Genomic DNA, 27169 nt, shown 5'->3' on the forward strand with positions numbered 1-27169 from the left:
CTCCCCAAACGGACGTACAGCCTTTTACCAACGTAACTGTGCATTAGAAAAAGGGAATAATCAGATCTTTTGTGAACTAGTGGACATTGGCTCTGAAGTGACACTAATTTCAGGAGATCCAAAGTGCTACTGTCAGGGTAGCAGCTTATGGAGGTCAGATGATCAACAGAGTTTTAGCTTAGTTCCATCTCACAATGGGCCCAGTGAATTCCTGAACCTATTCTGTGGTTATCCCCCAGTTCTAGAATGTATAATTAGAATATAGTCAGCAGCTGACAGAATCCACGCATTGGTTTCCTGACCTATGGAGTGAGGGCTATGGTGGAAAAGGCCAAGTAGAAGCCACTAGAACTATCTGTACTTAGGAAAATAGTAAACCGAAAGCAATGTTCAATTCCTATAGGGAGTGAAGAGATTAGTGCCACCGTTAAGTACTTGAAGGAAGGCTGGGTGGTCATTCCTACCATATCTCCATTCAACTCACCTATTTAGCCTGAGCAGAGGACAGATGGATCTTGGAGAAAAACAGTGGATTATCACAAACTTAACTAGGTGGTGACTCCAATTGCAGCTGCTGTACCAGATGTATTGCTTGAGCAAATTAACATAAACCCTGGTTCCTCGTATGCATCTACTGATCTGGCAAATGCCTTCTTCTTCATCCCTGTCTAGAAGGCCAACCAGAAGCAGTGTGCTTTTAGCTGGCAAGGCTAGAAACTCACCTTTATGTCCTACCTCAGGGTATATCAACTCACCAGCCCTGTCCTAATTTTGTTCACAGGAATCTTTATTGCCTTTTCTTTCCACATCACACTGACCCATTACATTGATGACATTATGCTCACTGGACTTAATGAGTGAGACGTAGCAACTACTCCAGAACTATTGGTAAAACATGTGCTTATCAGAAGTGGGAAGTAAATCCAACAAAAATTCAAAGGCTTTTTCATGTCTCAGTAAAATTTCTAGGGGTCCAGTGGTATGAGGCATATTGAGATACCCCTCCTAAGGTAAGTTTTTGCATCTGCCCCCTCCTACAACCAGAAGAGGCATGACATGTGGCAGCCCTCTTTGGATTTGGGTTTGTTACTCTGGCCCATTTACTGAGTGTCTTGAAAAGCTGCTAGTTTGGAGTAGGACTCCGAATAGGAAAAGGTTCTGCAATAGGTCCAGGCTATTGTGTAAGCTGCTTTGTTGCTTGGGACATATGAACTTGCAGATCCAATGGTATTTGAAGTGTCAGTGGCAGATAGAGATGCTGTTGGAACCTTTGGCAGGCCCGTATAGATGAATCTCAGTGCAGACCCTTAGTATTTTGAAGAAAGACCTGCTATCCCATGCAGATAACTACTCTTTTGAGAAACAGCTCTTGGCCTATTGCTGGGCTTCAGTAGGGACTGAATGCTTACCATGGTCAATTAAGTTACCATGCGACCTGAGCTGCCCCTCATGAGTTGGGTGTTATCTGACCCACATGCCATAATGCTGGGTGTGCACAGCAGGAGAACATCACCAAAGAACCTGTTATGTATGTGACTGGGCCCAGGCAGGACCTGAAGGCAAAAGTAAGTTACATGAAGAAGTGACCCAAATGCCCACGGTCCCTGTTCCTGCTACCTTGCCTTTTTTCTCCCAAACTCATGGGGAGTTCCCTAAGATGAATTGACAGGAATAAATGACATGGGCCTAGTTTATAGATGTTTCTATGTGATATGTAGGCATCACCTGAAAGTGGATAGCTACAGTATGCCAGCCCTTCTCTGGGACATCCCTGAAGGACAGTGGTGAAGAGAAATCCTCCCAGTGGGCAGAACTTTGGGCAGTGCACCTGGTTGTTCATCTTGTTACCCCATCTTGGCTAAAAGTAGGAGTCCTGAAGCATTTTATTATTTATTTATATATTTTTTAGAGATGGGGGATCACTATGTTGCCCAGGCTGATCTTGAATTCCTCCCGCCTTAGCCTCCCAAAGTGTTGGGATTACAGGCGTGAGCCATTGTGCGCAGCCCATTAAACCATTTTATTGGACAATTTTTCTAATTTCTATATTTCTTCTGAATTTAATTTTAAAAATTGCATTTTAAAATTCAACCATGTATTAAGATCTAATAAAATAATTATGAAAAGCAATTCTGACTGATAGTCCCTGTTGGTCGATCAATGAGGACTTATTATAAAAAAGGTAGCTTATCAATATTATACCAATGTGCAAAACAGACATTTTAGAGAGAGATTTACCACTTTCTAAACAGTATCTTTTGTGATTCTGGGGACAAGGTGGTGTGGGTAGGGTAGAGATAATAAATACATCCTATGTAGAAGCATTAATGTAACTTCATAAAATACAAGTTGAAAAATTAATTGGTTAAATGACTCACTGTGTAATTTTATTTCATATTACACAAATATTAATCAAATGCTCAGTAGACATGTAGATGACAAGCAGTATATGACAAACTCTAAAGAAATAGTTACATGCAGAGTTTCTCGGATTTTCAGTATATTTAAGAATTAACTGAAGAGTTTGTTAAAAATGCAGACTTAAGGCCAAATCACAGATTATAATTTCATACAAATAGGATGGAGCCTAAGAACCTGTAAATTATTAAACAACTGATTAAAAATGGAGAGGTTCCTATGAAATTAGGCTCGTTCTTAAATTTCTTATTTCAACTGGACAAGTGGAAGGATAATAGGTGAGCATTATCAGAATTGAAGTAGAGGCCAGAATAAACCAAGGTGTTTTAGCCTAGCTAAAGAAGCTCAGACTAGAAAAGACCTCCAGGATCAAGCTGAAAAATCTGGGGATTAGACTCTTGAAAGTAAAGTTTCAGAACAGGAGAATAATAATATGATACTGACTTTTAAAGGCATATTAAGTTGATGAGATGCATTGTAAGCTGGAAAGCCAGTGAGAGGGTTCAGAATGAGGTGATAAAGGTGAGCATTAGGTAGGAGGCATTTACAAGAAAAAATAAAATCTCAAAAGACACTTTGGTAAAAAATGTTCCTTTCACATATTTAAGGATTGGCAGTTAAAATTAAATACAACATTATAAAATACCATGTCAAACATAATAACAACATCAATAACAACAATACGAATGAAATAATCTTCAACAGGTTTTTCAGATGTTTACTTCCATGATTCTTGTCACTCCATAGGAGTTCAGTAACAGTTTGTACTGCCTAGAAGAATTATTGAAAAGAAGTATTAGTAATCTAGATTAAAACGAATTTATCCATCGTTATAAACTAAAAAGAGGCCTTGTATCTTCTCTAGGCAGATGAAGCAATATATTCTGCAAGATAATTTTATTTACAAGTCTTTATCATTTCAACCAATTTTAATTTATTGTGAAAGACAAACATTCACAGTCAAGAAATAAGAAATTACTTCTCCAAAACTACAAATTAGAAGATGATTAAGGACCTGAGACATTTAGGTTAAAATGCTAAGGGTATTATAGAGGGAGTAAAATTGGGGAGTGTGGACAGGGGCAAAATAGTCAGGCAAAGCTTGAAGGAAGATATAATTTGACCCAGCCTTGAAGAACAGGCAGAATCCAGGTATACAGAAAAGAAAGTATAGAAGGAGGAAAAAAACAGTCATTTGTACACAACAATCTCAGTAAGAATTAGTTTTATCAGAAGGTGTCAACAAATTTTCACAGTTCATAAGATGGATGACTTGCTAAATGCTGTGAAAGCAAATCCAAAGGAAGAGGACACTTTTATATATTTATTCATGTCTTACCTTCTTTTAATGGGGTTTTCAGGGCAAAATTTTCTTTACTTTCATGATGAAAAGCCTTTGAAGGATCAAAGTGTTTGATACCTAGGACTTTATTCAATTCCTCTTGAAGTTTTGTCTCACTTTGTTTTTTTTTAGCAAGCTGACAGCGGAGTTTTGATACTTCCTAGGTAAAAAAGAAAAAAATAGGTAATAAACAATTATTAAAGATTATGTCAGTGAAATGTGTTACCAACGTTGTGGGCAAATTCCAGAGTTGTTTATGTACTATCACACCCAACGGCAACAATCACTGCTAGACAGAGGCTTTAAGACTGAATTACACAATGACTTGAAACAGCTGTGACAAAGGAGATACAGTCTTAAATCTCCTTGCCCTTCTACAGCTACAAAGCTATTTTTCTGATAAAAGTTCAACTCAAAAGTAACTGCTGAGATGGACTTCTGGCATGACAGCATGAAAGTTCTGCTGACCTGCTCCCTAGTGAAACTAAAAGTCATAAGATGTTAACCAGTTAAAGCCTCTGAAAATTGACCTAAGGGAAAAACAGCAAATGAAGAAACGTCTATTGAAGAAAATCTGCAAAAATTTGGTGAGAAAGATGAAAGTCGGCAGTATTGAAGCCAAAACTCCTTCCCCTCTTCCCACTCCCAGCTTAGCAAGGCAAAGTCCATGCCAGATGGCTACAATCAAAAGCACAGGGCCCTCTTTTCCCCCAACTCTGAGTCAGAAGCTTCCCTCCCAGGAGGACCAGGACATCAGAGTTTCTCATCTTGTCCCCAGCTCCCTGTGGCTATGGTTATATCTTGGATAAATGCAGTTGTGAGGTGGGGGATCCCTTCCTCCACTCAGCCCCATTCATGGAACAGGGGCTCACCTTGGGCACAGCGTGTTGAAACTGCTGGGCCCCTGATCACCCTTTCTCTGGCTCATGAGGGGGATGGTTCTACACCAGGAGAGGTGAGTCAAGAGGGCCTGGGGCGATTCCTCATCTCTTCCCCACAAGTCCACTGAAAACTCAGCTCCTAGGGCAGAGATGTCTCTCAGAGAGAAAACTGCCATTGTCCCCAATTTCAATTCTAGTTCTGGCTCAGAGAGATTGTCAGGGGAGGGGGAAAGGAGGGCGGAAAAGACAAGTAGGCCATAAAACAGGTAGCTCCTCATTTCTTTTCAAAGGAACTGACTTCACCTGCAACAGAGCTTGGAGAAGCTGAAGCCTAATGGTGCTCTAAAGCAGGGGTCCCCAACCTCTGGGCTACAGATCGATACCCGTCCATGACCTGTTAGGAATCAGGCTGCAGAGCAGGAGGTGAATGGTGAGCCAGGAAGCATAAGCATTACCCCCAAGCTCCTCCTCTTGTCAGATCAGCTTCAGCATTAGATTCTCATAGGAGTGTGAACCCTACTGTGAACTGCACATGTGAGGGATCTAGGTTGCATGCTCCTTATGAGAATCTAATGCCTGATGATCGAGGTGGAACAGTTTAATCGCAAAACCATCCACACCAACCAATCACGAGCTGGGTGATCCGGTCTGTGTAAAAATTGCCTTCCACAAAAATGGTCCCTGGTGCCAAAAAGGTTGGGGACCATGAAAGAACAGTGGTGGTTATAGTGAGAGAGAATTGGGAGGAGATTTAAGATACAGGCTTAACAGCAGACTAGTTAGTTTGCAGGAGAAAACTAGGGAATAAGACAGCTGGGACAAGCCCTTCTGTAGTCAGAATAAATATCCAGCACTGCTCTCAGATGGAATCCCTACAGAGGGGCCAGAATTTGATTGGATTAGTTGATAGAGCAATTTATGCCCTAGGGCACTGTTGAAAATAATAAAGCAAGGAGCCAGCATCTACTGGAGTCTATAGCCCACTATGTTCACAGAAAGAGAGGAAGGCAACCCTACCAAAGCAAGTGTCATCCCAGGGTAATTGCGGACATACCTAAAACTGTACCTCCCTGCACAGCAACATCAGAGGCACAACACTGTTGGGGTCTGGGGAAGTAGTAGGATAGGCTTCACTAAAATCATTGAGCCACTCATCATTCAGAAAATAAGCAAATAAAAAGCCCCAAAAGGAGGGGGAGCTGTACCCAGAAATGCTACAATATATGATCTAAAAATTTGCTCTCCAATGAAAAATTACAAGGCATGCCAGTAAACAGAAAAGCATAACCTATACATTTGGACTAAAGGAGCCATTAAACAAGGGCTGAAAAACCACCTACTGAGCACTATCCTTACTACCTGGGTGATGGGACCAGTCATACCCTAAACCTCAGTATCATGCAATGCACCTATGTAACAAATCTGCATATGTACCCCCACCTCTAAAATAAAAGATGAAATTATAAAAAAGAAAAGTTCTTGGCCAGGTGCACTGGCTCAAGCCTATAATCCCAGCACTCAGAGAGGCCAAAGCAGGTAGATTGCTTGAGCCTAGGAGTTCCAGACCAGCCTGGGCCACATGGCAAAACTCTGTCTCTACAAAAAGTAGAAAAATCAGCCAGGTGTGGTGGTGCACACCTGTAGTCCCAGCTACTTGGGAGGCTGAGGTGGGAGGATCATCTGAGTCCAGGGAGGTCGAGGCTGCAGTGATCTGTGATTGCATCACTGCACTCCAGCCTGGTGACAGAGTGAGATCCTGTCTCAAAAAAACCCCAAAAACCAACCAAACAAACAAAAATAAAGTTCTTTCTCTACTAAAAATTTTAAAAAAGAAAGAAACTTAAATAAAAAGACTCAAATTACTAGAATCAGAAATAAAGAGGAGCCATTACTACTGACCTTACAGAAATAAAAGATATTATAAAGGAATACTATGAACAATTATATACCAACAAATCAGACACATTTATAGAAAGACATAAACTACTGAAGAAGAAAACCGACTCAAGAAGAAAGAGATAATCTGAATAAGCCTGTATCAAGTAACGATATTGAATCAGTAATCAAAAAATATTCACAAGAAAAGCCCAGGTCCAGATGGCTTCACCAATAAATTCTACCATATATTCAATGAAGAATTAATACCAATTATTCAAAAACCATTACACATAGAAAAGAAGGAACATTTCTTATTTTATGATGTCACCATTACCCTGATACCAAAATGAGACAGACATTAAAAAAACAAAAACAAAACAAAGAAAACCCACAGACCAGTATCTCCTAGGAATATGGACCAAAAAAAACCCTCAGCAACATATAAAAGTAATTATGTGCCATAACCAAGTGGGATTTATCTCAGAAGGTTAGATTAACATCTAAAAATAAATTAATAAAATATATCATATCAACAGAATAAAAAACAAATTACATGATAATCTCAATAGAAATAGAAGAAGCACTTGATAGAATTCATCACCCTTTCATATAAAAATGCTCAACAAACTAGGAAACAGAAGGGAACTTCCTCAACTTGATAAAGAGCATCTGTGACAAATCAACACCTTTGTTTTTTTGAGATGGAGTTTCGCTGTTGTCTCCCAGGCTCAATGGCTCCATCTCGGTTCACTGCAACCTCTGTCTTCCGAGTTCAAGAGATTCTCCTACCCAAGTAGCTGGGATTACAGGTGCCTGCAACCACACCCAGCTAATTTTTGTATTTTTAGTAGAGATGAGGTTTCACCATATTGGCCAGGCTTGTCTCAAACTCCTGACCTCAGGTGATCCACCTGCCTTAGCCTCCCAGAGTGCTGGGATTACAGGCGTCAGCCACTGCGCCTGGCTGACAAATCAACATCTAATAATGTCACTCTACATACATCATATAGCTAACATCATATATCATGGAGAAAGACTGAATGCTTTCCCCCTAGATCAGGAACAAAGCAAGGCTGTCCATCATTTTCGTTACTTCTAAATTCAACATTGTATTATACTACAGGTTTTAGCCAGAGATATTAGACAAGAAAAAGAAATAAAAGGCATCTAGATTGGAAAATAAGTAAAACTATCTCTATTTGCAAAAGACATGATCTTCCATAAGAACATCCTAAGGAATCCACTAGAAAACTATTAGAACTAAAATGAGTTTAGCAAGTGTGCAGGATACAAGATAAATAATTAAAATCAATTGTATTTCTTTTTTTCTTTTTTTTTTTTTTTTTTTTTTTTTTTTTTTTTTTTTTTTGAGACGGAGTCTCGCTCTGTCACCCAGGCTGGAGTGCAGTGGCCGGATCTCAGCTCACTGCAAGCTCCGCCTCCCGGGTTCACGCCATTCTCCTGCCTCAGCCTCCCAAGTAGCTGGGACTACAGGCGCCCGCCACCTCGCCCGGCTAGTTTTTTTGTAGTTTTAGTAGAGACGGGGTTTCACTGGGTTAGCCAGGATGGTCTCGATCTCCTGACCTCGTGATCCGCCCATCTCGGCCTCCCAAAGTGCTGGGATTACAGGCTTGAGCCACCGCGCCCGGCCAAAATCAATTGTATTTCTATACACTTGCAATGAACAATCCAAAAATGAAATTAACAACTCCATTTACAATAGCATCAAAAAGAATAAAATAGTAATAAATTTAACAAAAGAAGTGGAAAACTTACACTCTGAAAACTACAAAACATTGTTGAAAGAAATTAAATGAGATCTAAATACTTGGAAAAATATCCCATATTCATATATTAGAAGACTTAACCTAGTAAAGATAGTAATATGTCCCAAACTGATCTATAGATTCAATGCAGTTCCTATCAGAATCCCAGCTGGTTTCTTTGTAGAAAAACTGATTCCAGGCCGGGCGCGGTGGCTCACGCCTGTAATCCCAGCACTTTGGGAGGCCGAGGTGGGCGGATCACGAGGTCAGGAGATCGAGACCATCCTGGCTAACACGGTGAAACCCTGTCTCTACTAAAAATACAAAAAATTAGCCGGGCGTGGTGGTGGGCACCTCTAGTCCCAGCTACTCGGGAGGCTGAGGCAGGAGAATGGCGTGAACTCGGGAGGCGGAGCTGGTGGTGAGCCGAGATCACGCCACTGTACTCCAGCCTGAGTGACAGAGTGAAATGTCATCTCAAAAAAAAAAAAAAAAAAAAAGAAAAACTGATTCCAAAATCACTATAGAATTGCAAGAGGTCCAGAATAGACGAAACCATATTGAAAACTGCAAAGAAGACTCGCGCTTCCTGATTTCAAAACTTACTACAAAACAACGGTAATCAAGACAGTGTGGTGGCACATAGATGTATAGATTAATGGAAGACAGTTGAGAGTCTAGAAATAAACCCATACATGTACAGTCTAAATGTTTTTTTTTTTTTTTTTTTTTTTTTTTATGAGACGGAGTCTTGCTCTGTCGCCCAGGCTGGAGTGCAGTGGCCGGATCTCAGCTCACTGCAAGCTCCGCCTCCCAGGTTCACGCCATTCTCCTGCCTCAGCCTCCCGTGTAGCTGGGACTACAGGCGCCCACCACCTCGCCCAGCTAGTTTTTTGTACTTTTTAGTAGAGACGGGGTTTCACCATGTTAGCCAGGATGGTCTCGATCTCCTGACCCCGTGATCTGCCCGTCTCAGCCTCCCAAAGTGCTGGGATTACAGGCTTGAGCCACCGTGCCCGTCCCTAAATGATTTTTTAATTGGATGCTAACTCCATTAACTGGAGTCAAGAATATTCTCTTTAAAAAATAGTGTGGGGACTATTGCATGTCCACATGCTAAAGAATGAAGCTGGACCCTTACCTCACACCACATACAAAAATTAACTCAAAATCAATCAATAATCTAAATGTAAGAGCTAAAACCATAGATTTCTTAGAAGAAAACACAGGGGTAAATCTTCCTGACCTGGAATTTGGCAGAGGAGATAGATACCAAGGAACAAACAAACAAAAAAATAGACACACCGGACTTCATGAAAGTTTTTTGGGTCAAAGGACATCATCAAGAAAGTGAAAAGACAATGCACAGAATGGGAGAAGATATTTGCAAATAATATATAAGAGACTTGTGTCCAGAATAGATGAAGAATTCTCACAATAATAAAAAGACAAATAATCCAGTTGAAAAATGAGCAGAGTCTGAACTGACATTTCTTTTATGAAGATATACAAATGGCCGGTAAGCACATGAAAAGATGACCAACATTATTACCAATTAAGAAAGTGCAAGTTAAGCCACAATGGGATACCACTTCATACCCAATACAATGGCTAGGATAAAGAAGTCAGATAATAACAAATGTTGGTAAGTATGTGGAGAAATTGGGACCCTTGTATACTGCCTGTAGAATATAGACTAGTATGAGCCATTTTTGAATACAGTCTGACCTTTCTATGGCCATACCACCCTGAACGTACCCGATCTCATCAGAATATAGTCTGATACTTCCTGAAATGATTAAACGTAGACTTATCAAATGATCTGGCTATTTCCCTCCCATTATTTCCCAGGGAAATAAAAACAAATGTCCATACAAAAACTTGTATATGAATGTTTATGGCTATTATTCATAATAGCCAAAATGTGCAAACAAGTGTTTATCAACTGACAAATGAATAAATAAAATGTGGTTTAACCACATCATGAATTATTAGGCTATGAAAAAAAAAATAAAGTACTCTCCATGCTACAACACAAATGAATCTTGAAAATATTATGCTAATTGACTGAAAGTAGCCAGTAACAAAAGGCCACATATTATTTGAATCCATGAATATGTCAAGTCTATAATAGGGAAATCAACAGAGACAGAAAGTAGATTAGTGGTTGCTTAGGGCTGAAGGGTGGGGTGAGGAGACAGGAGAGTGTTAGGAAAAGGATAACAGGGTTTCGTTTTGAGGTGAGGACTATGGTGACGGTTGCACATATCTGTGAGTATACTAAAAAACACTGAATTGTCCACTTTCAATGGGTAGATTGTATGGGATGTCAATTATATCTCGATACATATGTTAAAAAATTTAAATGCCCAACTATTTTTGAACACTGCTTTTTATAGCTTTACATTAAGGAGCTTGCAGTTTTGCAAATGGAAAGATATGTAAAGCTTAATGCATTCATCCAATTACTCTAATTTTCAATATATTAAGGAGGTAGCTAGAAAACTGTAGAACACTGAAGGCCCATCTGGTCAACACTCTAAAATAAATCCCCTAAATCGCAGCCCAATTTTCCTCTATAAACTGTTTTTTTTTTCTGATACCAAAGATTTTCATTTTATTTAAGTATTATAGTTACAATAACCCCCACTCCCTCCAATATCTTTAATAAAATGAAATGTCACTTTACAAACCGATTTGAGTTGGCTATTTTCATCTTTCAACTTCACAACATGCTTGATTTTTTGTTTCAAATTCTGATGACCCAATAATTTAGCATATGAATCTCTTATTTTATTTAGCTGTTCCTGAGCTGCACCATGTTCATTCAACAATGCCTGTTTTTCTGCCTCAAAAGCATCTAGTTGTAGCTGAAAAAGATTTTTAAAATAAAGACTTAAAACAGTTTGATCATACTAGTTTCATGTAAACCATAAACACTAAAGAAAATTAAAAACACAAATAAAAACAGGGTATATTTACATATTCTCAGGGCTCTCCATAGATTCTCTACAAAAATCTTTTAAACTTTGTATTTTTCATTTTAAAGATCATTAAAACAGAGGAAAACAAACAAGATAAAAAAGCCACCTGGCCAGTTTTATCTGTATCAGTTAGATCACCACATTATAACTAATCCTGTACTTCTATCTAAGTTCCAAAATCAACATTTATTCTTTTTTCTTTTAAAAGATCAGTGTATTGAGAAACAATGAATATTTGCAATAAGGTAAGTCATATCACAAATTAAAATAGGTTAATTATCAAAAGCTCATACCAGGCAAGCCCTCTGAGCCAAACTTTTAAATTCCTCATGACAGTTTTTTTTTTTAAACCACAAAGGGTCCATTGAAAAAATTATGTCAATTAAATGTGTTAATTATACTTCAAAAATATGGGAAAAAATTATGCATAGTAATTTAACAATAAACCTTTCATAGTGAGCTAAATTGGCACCATAAGTGCACAGCAAAATGATCTTGTAGAAAACCCAAGTCACTGTCCTCACTATATAATAGGGAACAAAGTGAATTCCTAAAACACACACAAGTAAGTTTACTCCTAACTGACAAACCTGAAAAGGTTTTGTTTTATTATATAGTTCTTCATAAAGGAGACGCCATTTGTTAATTTCTTCAGTTAATTCTGCTGTTGTATTTTCTTCTCCAGCTTTTCTGCATGGAAAAATTAAATTGAGAAAAACATAGTTATTTAAAAAGTAACATCATAACTGAGTTACAAGGCACTCAGGCTCTAATCACAGATTACCTTCCTCCTTCATCTTCCAGCTGTTTTCTAAAGTCTTCCTCTTGTTGCTTGAGTTGGTTCTGCAAATCAGTTATTTTTTGAAGAAAAGAAACTGTGATTTCTTTAATTTCTGTTTCTTTTAATGCCGACTTGGTCTGCAGATCTAGAAGCATCCTTTGGTTTGAGAGAGAAGAGTTCACTAAACATTTTATAGCCATTTTCATTAATTTTTCCCTTTAAAAAAAAAAAAACAAAAAACCCAAGGAACTCTTCAAGAAGCGACATTTTTTAACTGAGTAAATTCTTAATTTGCAAATATAAGATGGCCAAAAGCAAGCCAAGGGACAGTTACCAGCTGGCTTTCAACATTAAATTGTCTTAATGGTTCTAAGGCCATTATTTGATCTATATACCGTGCATATTCTTGATTTGAGCTCTCAGTTGCCAATATCTGATGCTGAACATCCTCTGCATTTTTTCCAGCCTTGGCCACTGTTTCCTGTAATGATGAGTTCTCCAGCTTAAGATCTTCTATCTCACTGGCTGTTAATGCTTTATAGCTTATTAAAAAGAAAAAAAAAAGTCAAAGTAGTTTTCTAACTATTACATATGACAATCATAACCGATCAGTTTACATTTTATATACTTTTAGGTAAAACTAAAACGTTTTTAATGTATTCATGCATTTAACATAGGTAAGAATTCAGTGTTCTGAGCTAAGTACTAATGAGTTAACATGGCATCTGCTGTGTATTCAAAGAAAAAAAAATCAAATGCCTACTAGGTGCAGGAAGTATGCATACAAGAGATGGAAAAGAAATCAACTACCAAACATGAAAATTACTCACAATCAAAAAATAAGAAGTGAGACTGGAGCCTAATGAGTAAGAAAAAGGCTGGAGCAGAAGCTGGTGGCATGAGGGTCATCAGAGCAGGGCACAGTGAGCTTACCTGGGGGATAGACAGGAACCATTAAAGGTGTCCAAGTAGGCCAGGCATGGTGGCTCATGCCTGTAATCCCAGCACTCTGGGAGGCCGAGATGGGTGGATCACCTGAGGTCAGGAGTTCAAGACCAGCATGACCAACATGGTGAAACTTCCTCACTACTAAAAACACAAAAAATTAGCCGAGCATGGTGGCGGACGCCTGTAATCTCAGCTACTTGGGAGGCTGAGGCAGGAGAATCACTTGAACCTGTGAGGCGGAGGTTGCAGTGAGCTGAGATAGTGCCATTGCACTCTAGCCTGGGCAACAAGAGCGAAACTCCATCTCAAAATAAATAAATAAAATAAAAAGATGTTTAATTAAATGTGTAGCTCACTCTAGAGCTATGAGGATGGATTAGGGCAGGGGAAAGAATGGAAAACTGAAGGATCAATTATTTGATCCTTCTATAAATAAAACAATTATTTATCAGCTCAGGTGAGTGATAAAGGAGGCTTAGACTAAGGAGCTGGCAATGGAAAGACACAAGATCTCTTTTGGAAGCACAGTAGAAAAATTCAAGAGATAGATTGAATATTGGGGGTAAGGAAGAGAGAATGAAGGATGACTCTAAGATTTATAGAATGAAAAGCTGGGAAGATGATGTCACTGATTACAATAAAAAACAATGAGAGACTAGGGATAGAAAGCAATGGAAAGATCAAGAGTTGGTTTGGATAGGTTATTAAATTTGGATAATATTAAAAGACAGTACGATATCTGCTTGAAGATGTCAAGTGGGTAACTGGATATGTGAATATGGAGCCGTAAAGAAAGGTCTGGTTTGATGAAATAAATTTTAATACTATGAATATATGGATGGTGAGTGAAATAACAGAATAGATAAAAACCTCCTGAAGCACTATTCTTCAAACTAACGAGAAGGGAAATTCCTTTATAGGATTGATATTAGCAATAAACATATATGTATAATTTATATATATATATATTTATACAATTTATATGTTCTGATACAATAAAAATTATAAATAAAACATATACACATATAAATTATTTATCTGTCATAATGTATCACATGTGGGAACAGATCACTGGGGAAACAAGGTACAGTTTAATGAACTTAAGGTACAATTAAACTAGGCAATTGGTTGTCCACAGGGAAAACAAAAAATGAATTTGATCTCTATATTGCTACACACATAGAAATCAGTTCTAGGTGGAAAAATGGAAAATTGAAATTTTAAAACTTTTAGAAGAAAACTAGTTGAATACCTTTACACCTTGGGATAGAAAGAAGGTCTTAAATGAGAAGCCAAAGTGCCTACACACAGATAAATATTTTAACCATATTGAAATCGAGAATTTACACTCATCAGAAGAAACCGAAAAGAAAATTAAAAAATAAGCTAAACTGGCTGAAGATACCTGTAACCCATATGGCTGATAAAGAAAACCTCTACAAATCAATGAGGAAAAGATGATAACCCTATAGACAAATAAACAAAAGTCATAAACAAGCCTTTTATGGAAAAGGAAAGATGAATTATCCACAATAAGAAGCCATTTTACACTAAGTACCCTGGCAAAATTTAAGAAGTCTGATAAGCTTTGGCAAAGAAGATAAATGGAAACTTACGTAACACTAGTGGGAGTGTAGATTCTTACTCCCACATTGGAAAACAATTTGGCATTAAGTTTTAGAGTAGAACATTCATATACCTTTGGCTTTAGAGAAATTCTTAACTACATGCATACTTATAGTCACTAAATAACTAATAATAACTAAACAAATGGGAAACAACCCAAAGTCCAAAGAATGAATAAATAAGTTGTGGTATATTCATACAATAAAATACTCATAGCAGTGACTATCAACAAACCATAGCCTCAGACAACATGATTCAATCCTGAAAACACACATAATGCACAATAGAAAAATAAGTCCCAGGAAACAGTATATACTATGATGACATTTTTTGGTAAAGTTCAGGGAAAAGGAAAATTACATAATGCATTATTTGTATGGATATATGTGTCATAAAATTATAATACACAGGGGAGAAAAAACAAGGAAATAATGTAGACTTTGGGACAGTGTTATCTGCTCAGGGAAGGCATGAAAATGGGATGATAGAGGAACTTATACATGGATACTAAGTTGTTGAAAATCTTTTGGCTTACTGGTTGTCTTTTATAGGTTCATGCATTTCTGTTTTATCTTCAAGCTCTATAGTTTATGTACATGTTATGTATTCTTTTGCATTTACTAAATAAAAGAAAGGAATCTCTCTGCCAAAATGAGCTAAAGTAAATGTGATAAATAAAAATGTTAACATTAATATATAAGTATTCATTATATTGGCCTTTGTAATTTGTAGTTCCACCCAAAATAAACTTTTTATTTAAGGAGAAAATAAGTAGAAGGCACGAGAGGTGAGGAAGTGGAAATAGAGACAATCTTCTCTGTCAAGAGAAGGAAAAGGACTGAAAAGGAGTAGAATTTTGGGTTAAGAAAGGAATGACTGGTGGTGTTAGACAGCTGCAAAAGGAAGTTAAAGTCAGAGGAGTTTTTAAAACAATTTGTGTATTTTATTTATTTTTTGTTTGCTTTGAGACAGTCTTGCTCAGTCACCCAGGCTGGTGTGATCTTAGCTCAGTGCAGCCTGGAACTCCTGGGCTCAGATGATCCTCCCACCCTCAGTGTCCCAAGCAGCATGTGCCACAATGCCTGGCTAATTCTTAACATTTTTTTGTAGAAATAAGGTCTTACTCTATTGCCCAGGCTGGTCTCAAACTCCTGGCCTCAAGCAATCTTCCTGCCTTGGCTTCCCAAAGCACGGGGATTACTGGTATGAGCCACCAGCTGGTATAGCACCCAGCTAATTAATATATTTTAAAGATCGATGTATATTATCATGTTTTAATATTGATTGGAAAACATCCAGTAAAAAGGTTTCAAATTATGAGAGAAAAAAATGACAGAATGAGGTCACTGAAGATGAAAAGACTAGGACATTTCATCTGTAATAGGTGGGAAGATAGGATGAGTACAAATGTGGGTCTCTTTATAGGTCTAATGAGGAGATAAAAATTTGTGATTTCTTTATGAAAATGATAACATCAAGAGAGTAAGGCAGAAGCACCAAATGCTTCTAAGTGCATGACTTGATCCTCCTACCTCAGCGTATGGAGTAGCTAGGACTACAGGCATGTGCCACCGCACCTGGCTCAGTGCATAAAAGTTGAAGTGGATAGTGAGAAAGGGGAATTTCTATAAATTATAAAGGGGAATTATATAAATAAAATAAGATTACCAGATAATGCTAAATGCCCACTTATGGTTGGTGATTATGGAATTTAAACTAATACGAATCATCCTTTGTGTGATTGCTTTGTTCACAGTTCACAGATTTCCCTGGGTAAACGCCCCTTTCTGCTTATGTTATATTTAAGAGTACAGGCTCAAAAGAAAAATACCTTTCAAATTGAGCAGTAACATCTTCAAGGCTTTGCACTGTACTGTTATACTTTTCCTGCAAAAGCAGGGTGGCCTGGGTATGAGCAGCACTACTTTTCTCCAGTTCAGCCTCCTTCCTAAGAAAAAGAAATAATTAAAAGGTAAAATGCCACCTACAATTATTACCTTAAGAAAGAAAATGGTATTTACCTTTGAAACTGTGAATCATATAGCTCATATCTTCACCATTGCATTACCTGCTAAATAGCTCAGATCCTAATTTATGACTTACCTCGAAAGACATGTTTTTTATGCATTTTTCTACTAGCTTCAACTTATCTTTCCTGCTTTTTTACTTTAAAAATTTGGGGGAAGAAGGTAGTAGAATATAAAAGACTATAAAACAAAATCTTAAGATATTAGCCAGGACTAAAGACTGCAAAAGATTAGCAGTTAAAAAACATCTGGATTGAATGAAGTTCCATTCTCTCCATTTAGATACTTGAGAAAGACTATGAACAATTAAAGACACTTCATTTTAAATTACAGAAACAGTTATAAGACTCTGTAGATTTATTCTGATTATATGAATAATCCACATAACACACTATTACTGAAAGATTCAATAACTTCTTTAATGGATTATTTTGCATAGACAGAATGGGTTTTAAGTCATCTTTATAAACACATGCTATTAAATCTCAGAGATATTTTGGAAATAACATATTTCCAAAGTGGTGATAAAATTTTTAGATATGCATATGAGCTTATGAAACATCTTTTAAAAAACATATAGAACTAAAAATTGTAAATAAGCATTGTGTACTTATAGACTAAGTTGGACAGTGAGATAAGAAAAACAGCTGATCAAATTCATTCTGTAACAAGTGTGGGATTTCAAAAATATACACACCACGGCAACAGCAATCGAATATTACTAAAGAGTGTATAATAAAAATATTTTCTTCCCTGTCCCCTAGAAGAATTATTTTCAATTCTTAGTTGGTTTTTCTCTTAAGCTTGAAATTTCCAGGCTAGAAGGGATCTTAGAGATTATCTCATAAAACTCTTTTATGAGTAGAAAATGAAGTAGAAAATGAAAGAAACTAAGATGGTCTTGCTCAGAATCAACTAGCTAGCTAACAAAATTAGTAATAAAAATCATTATCTCTTGACCATTGGACCACAGTTTTTTGGGTTAGAATAAATAATTATCTCAACTTTCCTCTCTGAAAATGACATTATCTTATTTTCCCAAGATTCCGGTTCCCTGAGATTGGCTGTAATATAGAACACCCCTAATTACAATTTGTATTGTTTCCCCAAAAGCAGGGATATGAAAAACCTTGCTGTGCATTCTCATTACTAATCACAAGAAAACAGAAAAGATTAATAACAAAAGTATCTACCGAGACAGATACACAGGTGTGAGATATATTACAATAACACAAACTCCTATCTAGCCCATAGTCCTTTGCCAAAAAGTGTTTTAATGATGAGATCCCAAGGATTTAAATAATATTTGCAATTTGAACTCAAGAATCAAACCAGACTTTGTAACTTAAATGTAGTAGTTTGTCACTGACCTGTGTTCCTGAACTATGAAATAGGAATATGTAGGCTAAGGAATAGTTTCTCTTAATAAATAAAAAATTAGCAAATACTACGGACAAAACAAAATGAAATAAATAAGTGCACGGGAGAAGGAAACATAATGTGGCAGAAATTATAAGGAACCAGAATTAGGGAAAAAAGTGAGATTTCAGTCTTTTTTTTTTTTTTTTTTTTTAAGACAGAGTCTCCCTCTGTGACCTAGGCTGGAGTGCAGTGGTGCAATGTCAGCTCACCACAACCTTTGCCTCCTGGATTCAAGCAATTCTCCTGCCTCAGCCTCCTGAGTAGCTGGGATTACAGGCATGCGCCACCACACAGGGCTAATTTATTTTGTATTTTTAGTAGAGACAGGGTTTCACCGTATTGGCCAGGCTGGCCTCAAACTCCTGACCTTGTGATCCGCCTGCCTCAGCCTTCCAAAGTGGTGGAATTACAGGTGTGAGCCACCGTGTCTGGCTGAGATTTCAAAGTCTTTCTACTGTAAATAATATATTTCTTATTTTTGAATGTTTCCTAGTTCTAATTATTTTTTCTCATTTGCTTTTTATCAGTTATTGATTCAGAGGGCATTTGCTATGTTGCCCAGGTAAGAGTGCCATGGCTATTAACAGGCACAATCATTGAGCACTACAGCCTCAAACTCCTGATCTAAAGATCCTCCCATCTCAGCCTCCTGAGTAGCTGGGACTTTAGGCATGTGCCATTGTGCCAGCCTGCTTTGCATTTCTGAGGTGTTTGTGCTCCCTGAAAAATACAATTAAAAGTGTAACTTATACTATGTAAATGCATAGACAAAAAATGGGAATGCTATTTATTAACGGGAGGGATTCTTTATATTTTCCCCCCAAGTTCATTATTGTTTTTTGTTTTTGAGACAGAGTCTCGCTCTGTTGCTCAGGCTGGAGTGCAGTGACATGATCACGGCTCACTGCAGCCTTGATCTCCTGGGCTCAAGTGACTCTCCTCCCACAACTTTCTAAGTAGCTGGGACTACAGGCACATAGTTTTTTTTTTTAATTTTTAGTAGAGATGAGGTCTCACTATATTGCACAGGCTGGTCTCAAACTCCTGAGCTCAAGCAATCCTCCCACCTTGGCATCCCAAAGTACAGGAATTGCAGCCCCGAGTCCATTATTGTTCTATGCTGATGTCCAATATGCTGATGTCCAATATATTTCAGAAATTATCAGAGTAGTAAAGAACTGCAAAACTTTTGTCATTTGTTTATTAAAACTCTCTTTGGACTTAAAAAAAAAAGGGGGCAATACGTTTAACTTTAAACTTAAAAAAGGGGGCTGTCTTACTTGTTTGCATGTACATTTTGTGTACACATTCTGTGTCTACTACTTAATTGTAAAATAATAATTACTACTTAATTGTAAAACAATTCCAACCTCACACGCTCACATGATTGATATGAGAATACTAAAAAAAATGTACTCAAAATAATTTGTGACATCTGTAGTCATATATAAACATGAGATCCTATTAATACAAACCCTTTCAGCTTTCCTTCTAGGAGTTTTACTTCTTCAGCTCTAGATTTTGCTTCCTCTTCCAATTGCTTGACCAGCCTTTCAGCTTGTTCTTCCTTTTGCTGTAATTTGTCAAGCTCATCCAGTGCTTGCTTTAATTCTTCCTCAAAGAGATTCTTCTCTTTAACCATTTCCTCTTGAAAAGAACAGAGCTTCTGATGAAGACTAGCAGATAATTCCTATATCCAAACAGAAAATCACCAAAATAAATTGGAATGGCATTGTGAGGTTGCACTAGAAGACAAAAAAAAGGACAGATAAAGAAGGATGAAACCTAAATGCAAGAGATTCAAGGAAACTTAAAACAATATAGAAATAGCATATTTATTTTCATAGATTATTTCCTATACCTTGTTAACATTGCAGCAAATATCATCTTAGGCTTTTTTCTATGCAACGCAACGCACATGCAGAAACTTCTTAAACTAAAATTATATTTTATATATATATATCTGCTTTCCAACTGGCTTTGATATTATGTTTCACATATTATATAAAAAGTATGTGGTGATTTCCACATTATATAAAATTATTTTTTAAGCTACACAATAAACAAATAAATCATCATTGTGAAATAATTCTAATATTACAAATGATGTTAATATTATCTTTGATGACTTCCTCCCCTAATTTTAGTTTTCCCATTGCAGAGATAGCTACGAGTTTGGAATATATATGCCTTCTGGTATTTTTCTATACATTTATATATACATACACATTTGGGGAGGGATATAAATGATATATACTCTGTTGTTTATATCTTTCCAGGTCAGTATATATTCCTCAATTCCTTTAGCTGTTGTAGGTTGTTTAACACTATAATATTTCACATTAGTGCATGTAAGAACCTGTTGGCTTAACTCTCACCAGTATTTTATATTATCAAATGTTTTAATTTGTACCAATTTTGTAAGTGAAAAAAATATTTCTACTTCCTTGGTTACTAGTAAGGTGGAGAATCTTTCTACATTTACAGGCCATCAGAACTTCGCCTTCTCTTTTTCTATCCTATGCCCATAATTTTTTAGTGGACTTTCTTTCCTCTCACTGATATGTAAAATGTTCCATAAATAATCTGGATTTAAAAAATTGCTTTGTTTCTTCTGTAATTAGACCCTCTTTTACAAAGTAAGTGTAAATGTTTACATAGCCTAAATCACATAAGCATGAACCAGAAAATTTTTTAAAAAATTATTTCCCTGTTTTGCTGTATCTGTTGCCATTTTCCCACATTATTCATAACCCTGTGGTGAACATGTAGTGAAAATATGTAGCTAAATCCTCAGCATATCCATGATTATGTCCTCAGGATAAGACTGTAAAGATACAGAACTATTAGATCAAAGAATATACACAGTGTAAAGGCATTCAGAGACATAGGGAAATGTATGACACAAAATAAACAGTTTAAAAAAATACGGTAGTAAATTACTTTCTCTTGTTGCAGAAGTGAATCAACTTGCAGTTGTTTTTGTTGAAGCTTTTCACATTCCTGTTGTTCAAGAATAAGCTTCTGTTTTAAGTTTTGCATCTCAGCATTTAGATTTTCATTGTGTTCTCTATTCCTGTTGATATGGTCTTCTAGAAAGTGCAAAACATGAAAAATACTGGAATTAGATAAGAACATTAACACTGAGAAACTGGACTCCCATAATATTCCTTTATACTGCTTTTAGCATGGTATTTCCAAAGAAAAAAACACAACTGTGAACTTTGTATCATTACATATAATATATATTATGTGCTACATAATAAAACCCACAAATCTTGTTCTGTATATCTACTGATTTTTAAATAGCCACCTAGTGGAAAAGTCAAGAATTATACGACTGTATATATTTCAATCAAGACAGGTAATATGCTGTATTGAAACAAAGAGAAAACAAACATTATAAGAGTAAAATATTGTAAAATGCAGTACAGGTTTTTGCTGTTGTACAGCTATATAGCTAATTATATTTAAAATGTTAGTATAGCTAATTATATTTAAAAGGTTGTTTTAGCATAGCAGTATTTTTCCTAAATGTTGTATGTAACACTTATCTAAAGAAAGTAACTATAAAACACTGTAATACCTTTTTCTTTTTCAAGCAGCTGACATTTTGCATTTAGATCTTCTACTTGTTTAGATAATATAACAATGTTCTCCTCAAGAGACTGCTTAAGGCTTAAAATTTCATCATTCTTCTCTTTCAAATTTTCTTCTAACTGGGCAACATCTAGCTTGTATTTTTCCACTTGATCTGAAGCACAACTGCATTAAAACAAATTATCTTAAAAAGCACATCTATTTAGGCACAGGGAAAAATAACAGAAAAATGATAAAAATGATTCAGTATTAAAAAAATAAGGTTCAATTTAAAGCTACTGCTCATATTACCTAATTTCTTCGATGTATTCTAAGAGTTTTTCTGTTTCAGATTTTTCATCAATCTTTTCTTTCTCTATTGAAACACTAAAACAAAAATTGCATATGTTAATACATTCTGGTTTCATTACTTAATAATCATACATAATGCTTATGTATCAGATACTACTGTATCAGGCAGGCTGACTCCAGAGTCCTAACTCTTAACAATTATTTTATGTGATTTCTCAAATTCACAATTTATATCCAAATAGAAGACTAAAATTTTTATTTAAGTGATAAAGTTTTCTGAATATACACTGACAAAAAACCTGTAATGACAAGAACCATCATTACAGTATCCCAAGTGTTAAGAAATAATTTTTTTTTGTGGTCTTCCTGGTTTTCCCACCCACCCAACATACTAAATAGCATTTTGTGTGCCACAAAGTTTTTGTCCCAGACTACCTGGTATTTGATTACTTATCTGTTTACCTCCACCAAACTGTCCAATGCAAGAAATGGACAAAAGACTTCAACAGACACCTTGCAAAAGGTGATATGCACATAAAATGGTCAATAAGCACATAAAAATATGGTCAACATTCACAGCAACAAATTAAAATCACAAAGGAGATACCACTTCCTACCTAGTAGAAAGGCTAAAATCAAACAGACTGACAACATTAAATGTTGGTGAGAATCTGGAACAACTGAAACTGTCATACATTGCCAGGGGGTATATAAAAATGGCAAAACCACTTTTGAGTTTTAAAAAACCTTATATATACACTACCCTGTTACCCAAGAATTCTACTCCTAGAAATTTCTCTGAGAAATAGAAACATGTCCATAAAAAAACATAAAACATGTTCACAGCAGTCTTTTTAATGGCAGAAACTGGCAACAGCCCAAATAATGATCAAAAGGAGAAGAGTAAGGAGATGGAGGTATATTGATAGGGTGAACCACTACTCAGAAATAAAATGGGAAAAATTATAGTACACAGAACAGATTGGATGAATCTTGAAAAATTACATCAAACAAAAGAAGCCACACACACACACATGCTCTTTCTCTCTTGCATGTCCTAAAAAAAGGCAAAACTGGACAGGTATAGCGGCCATGTCTCTAACTCCAGCACTCTGGAAGGCCCGGGTGGTATCACTTGAGTCCAGGAGTTTGAGACCAGCCTGAGTAACACAGCAATGCCCCATCTCTAAAATAATAATAATAATAATAATAATAATGATAAATAAAAAAAGGCAAAGCTAATTTATGATGATGTAAGTGAGAAAGTAGTTGTGGGGATGGGGACATGGCACAGGCAGTAGCAGGGAGACAAGAAGGGGTGTGAAAGAACTTTCTGAAGGGATGAAAATGTTCTCTATCTTGTTTGGTAATGGTTACATAGGTGTATACAACTGCTAAAGTCACCAAACTGAACACTTACTATCCACACATTTTATTATATGTAAATTAAAGCTCAAAATCAAAGCCTATGATTGTGCATAAATCACAACTTGCTATACCAGTGTTTTTCCATTTCAATCTAATGACCACTTTCATAAGATCATGAAACCTTTCCTCATCATTAATGCAGAAGATGTACAAAAGTAATGCACTCATACAACTTTCTAGCACAACATGTTTGAGAATGATTAGGGCTCATTCTCGTTTAAAAAGAGAAATAGGGCAACTGGAGGGAGGCAATGAGATAAGTACTAAGAGAAGGCTGAAGTCTCAGTAAACAATAATTTGTGAAGAGAGTCAAATCAAGAATTGCTTCCACTTAACAAGTTCTCTTCACATTCAGTCACTTACAGTTTTCCCTCCAGTTGGGCTATTTTCCCCTGAGACTCTTCGAGACTTCTTTGGGTGACCTGCAGCTTCATCTCCATGCCTTCTTGCTTAGCCATCATACCCTACACAACAAAGATACGTGTTTTAGGAAATGAGAAAATTGTACTGATCCCCAGATCCAGACACAGCAAACCTGCCAAAGGCAGCACTTACCCTCATCTTTGTTTCTCTTTTGTTTCTAAGTTTCATCAACTCCAAGCTTAGAATTCTCAAATTCTTCTGGTTACCATTTTCAGAAAACTAAGTACAACAAACACGTAAAAAATTCAGAAATATTTTCCGCTAAGACATATTTGAAATACACAAATAATGATTTGTCTACCTATCACAGGGGTTATGTTTTTGACTGTAATATGCTTTGGTAGAGAGAACAGTCTTTGACCTACACCATAATTACTGATTGATTTCATTTTTTTCTTTTCTTTTTAAGAGATCAAGTCGTGCTTCGCTGTCCAGGCTAGAGTGGAGTGGCATGATCATAGCTCACTATAATCTCAAACTCCTGGACTCAATCCTCCTGCCTCATCTTCCTGAGTAGCTGGGATTACTGGTGTGCACCACCACCATGCTTAGCTAATTTTTCAAGTTGTTTATAGAGATGGGGTCTTGATATTTTGCCCAGGCTGGTCTCAAATTCCTGGCCTCAAGCAATTCTCCAGCCCTCAGCCTTCCAAAATGCTGGAAATACAGGCATGAGTCACTGCACCGGTCTACTGTTCTTATCCCTCTTTTCCTTAAAGTGACTTGCTGGTTGGTTTTGATTTTATTTTTATGAGACAGAGTCTCACTCTGTCACCCAGGCTGGAGTGCCGTGTTGCTCACTGCAACTTCCACTTCCTGGGTTCAAGCGATTCTCATGCCTCAGCCTCCTGAGTAGCTGGAATTACAGGTGTGTGCCACCACACCTGGCTAATTTTTGTATTTTTAGTAAAGATGGGGTTTCGCCATGTTAGGCTAGGCTAGTCTCGAACTCCTGACCTCAAGTGATCCACCTGTCTCAGCTTCCCAAAGTGCTGGGATTACAGGTGTGAGCCACTATGCCTGGCCTGCTGGTTTAGTTTTGAAAGGTTGTTTGGGTGGTCACTTACCTCTATGTGCTGGAAAGTGCATTGCAAGATTCTAAAGCAAGTCCCTGAGAAAGGATTTCTTGAAACATGTTTGCTTAACAAAATGAATCTGAATTGCCTGGTATATTTTGTTTTGTTTTGTTTTTTCGAGACAGAGTCTCACTCTCTTGCCTAGGCTGGAGTACAATGGCGCCATCTCAGCTCACTGCAACCTTCACCTCCTGGGTTCATGCGATTCTTCTGCCTCAGCCTCCAGAGTAGCTGAGATTACAGGTGCCCGCCAATGTAACTCGCTAATTTTTGTATTTTTAGTAGAGACGGGGTTTCTCCATGTTGTTCAGGGTGATTTCGAACTCCCAACCTCAGGTGATCCACCCACCTTGGCCTCCCAAAATGCTGGGATTACAGGTGTGAGCCACTGCGCCCGGCCCGAAAAAACATGTTTATATGTATTCAATTGTAAATGTTATCATGAGGCTCAGATACCTTAGATTTTAGTAGTTCATTAGTTCTGGTCAATTCAATAAGTTGTTTCTCCAGTGTAGCATTATTTGCAGAGAGAGACGTTTTTTCCCTGAGTGCAGCATTTAGCCTTGCTTCCATCTTTTCCAACTCAGTTTCCAGATCCTGGATCCGCCTGTCCTGGGCACCACGTTCCTGTAGAAGAACACGAATCTGGACAAAAACAAGGTAATAATAAATGATTACGAATAATCACCCCTAAAGTTTCTGGAAAAATCTCTGATTTTGACATTATGCTTGTAGATATTCTAATGTTACTAGCTATCTGAATAATCATATTTACCTATGATACATCTTAAAAGTCTTAATGCATTTTAAGAACAGAAGAACTTTAGTTGCCATAAATTCCAAGTACAATTAAGCTATTTATTCACTTTTTTTTTTTTCTTCAGATGGAGTCTTGCTCTGTTGCCCAGGCTGGAGTGTAGTGGTGTGATCTTGGCTCACTGCAAACTCCGCCTCCTGGGTTCAAGCAATTCTCCTGCCTCAGCCTCCCAAGTAGCTGGGACTACAGGCACCCCCCACCACGCCCGGCTAATTTTTTGTATTTTCAGTAGAGACGGGGTTTCACTGTGTTAGCCAGGATGGCCTCGATCTCCTGACCTCGTGATCCACCTGCCTCGGCCTCCCAAAGTGCTGGGATTACAGGCGTCAGCCACCGCGCCTGGCCGCTATTTATTCACGTTTAAGGTATTTCCACCTATAAGTTATTTTCTCTAGCTTAAATTACACAAATTCAAATCAGCTTAAAATGCTAAATGTTTTTTATTTCAAGAAGGCAGAGCTGGGCTTCTGAGGAGAATGTACTAGGCATTGGCTAGCCATCATTCTTGCTGCTATTACCAGATTTAAAAAACAAAACAAAACAACAAAACCCCCCCAGACCAATATCTGTCCACAGAAAATGTGGAAGCCAAAAGACAATGAAATGAAAAGATATTTTTAATGTAATGGGGGGGAAACCTGCCACCCGAAAATTCTATACCCAATGAAGTCACTGATATAAATTATTAGTTCTAATCCTGGCTCTACCACTCATTTACCAGCTATTTCACTGAGACTCAGTGATTATTCTTCAGTGATTCAATATCAACCCCTACATGTATCCTCAATAAAATGATAGCTAACATTATTAGAATACATACAAAAGAATCAGAGCAACTGAGCAGACGTCTACAGTTACTCTGACATACTCTTGGTCAAAAGCCAACATTCGACTGTAATCAAATGAAAGATTTTAATATATCAAAAGAATATATCCATGAGAAAAAGAGTTGGTTAGCAACGGAAACAGAAAAAAAAGACGGCAGAGAAGCAAAGTTCACAGTGAGCTGCTTAGCATTGCTAGGAAAGTAAATGGGTTCTTTAGGTCAGTACTGTTCAATAGAAATTTCTGTCATGGTGGAAACGCCCCGTCCAATATGGTAGCTGCTAATCACAAGTGCTACTGAGCACTTGAAATGTGATTAGTGCAACTGAGAAATCGAGTTCTTTTTTTTTGAGACGGAGTCTTGCTCTGTTGCCCAGGCTGGAGTGCAGTGGCCAGATCTCAGCTCACTGCAAGCTCCGCCTCCCGGGTTCACACCATTCTCCTGCCTCAGCCTCCCAAGCAGCTGGGACTACAGGCGCCCGCCACCTCGCCCGGCTAATTTTTGTATTTTTTAGTAGAGACGGGGTTTCACCGTGTTAGCCAGGATGGTCTTGATCTCCTGACCTCGTGATCCGCCTGTCTCGGCCTCCCAAAGTGCTGGATTACAGGCTTGAGCCACCGCGCCTGGCCGAATCG

General features: G+C 37.4%; 1 protein-coding gene and 1 long non-coding RNA gene across 4 annotated transcripts in view; one reads left to right on the forward strand and one right to left on the reverse strand.

Moving 5' to 3' along the window:
• Positions 1–263: 263 nt before the first annotated feature.
• LOC140709958 (uncharacterized) lies at positions 264–12153 on the forward strand. The gene is made up of 4 exons (XR_012090793.1): positions 264–642; positions 782–888; positions 4932–5064; positions 11955–12153. It is a non-coding gene; the product is annotated as an uncharacterized lncRNA (long non-coding RNA).
• HMMR (hyaluronan mediated motility receptor) overlaps positions 2362–27169 on the reverse strand; it is a 33787-nt gene continuing 8979 nt past the window's right edge. For 2 of the 3 annotated variants that reach the window (XM_008015228.3, XM_008015227.3), the window contains exons 5-18: positions 25348–25536; positions 23948–24034; positions 23756–23856; positions 21965–22039; positions 21660–21838; positions 21017–21165; positions 19549–19763; positions 16456–16572; positions 12446–12592; positions 12054–12206; positions 11860–11959; positions 10979–11155; positions 3758–3920; positions 2362–3189 (exon numbers count right to left, since the gene is read on the reverse strand). In XM_008015228.3, the coding sequence (XP_008013419.1) occupies positions 3170–3189; positions 3758–3920; positions 10979–11155; positions 11860–11959; positions 12054–12206; positions 12446–12592; positions 16456–16572; positions 19549–19763; positions 21017–21165; positions 21660–21838; positions 21965–22039; positions 23756–23856; positions 23948–24034; positions 25348–25536 (1872 nt within the window). In that variant the 3' untranslated portion in view covers positions 2362–3169. The remainder of the gene's footprint in view (positions 3190–3757; positions 3921–10978; positions 11156–11859; positions 11960–12053; positions 12207–12445; positions 12593–16455; positions 16573–19548; positions 19764–21016; positions 21166–21659; positions 21839–21964; positions 22040–23755; positions 23857–23947; positions 24035–25347; positions 25537–27169) is intronic. The other variant, XM_073010540.1, reaches the window with a different exon arrangement.

This window comes from Chlorocebus sabaeus, chromosome 23 (assembly GCF_047675955.1).
Source record: "Chlorocebus sabaeus isolate Y175 chromosome 23, mChlSab1.0.hap1, whole genome shotgun sequence".
NCBI lineage: Eukaryota > Metazoa > Chordata > Mammalia > Primates > Cercopithecidae > Chlorocebus > Chlorocebus sabaeus.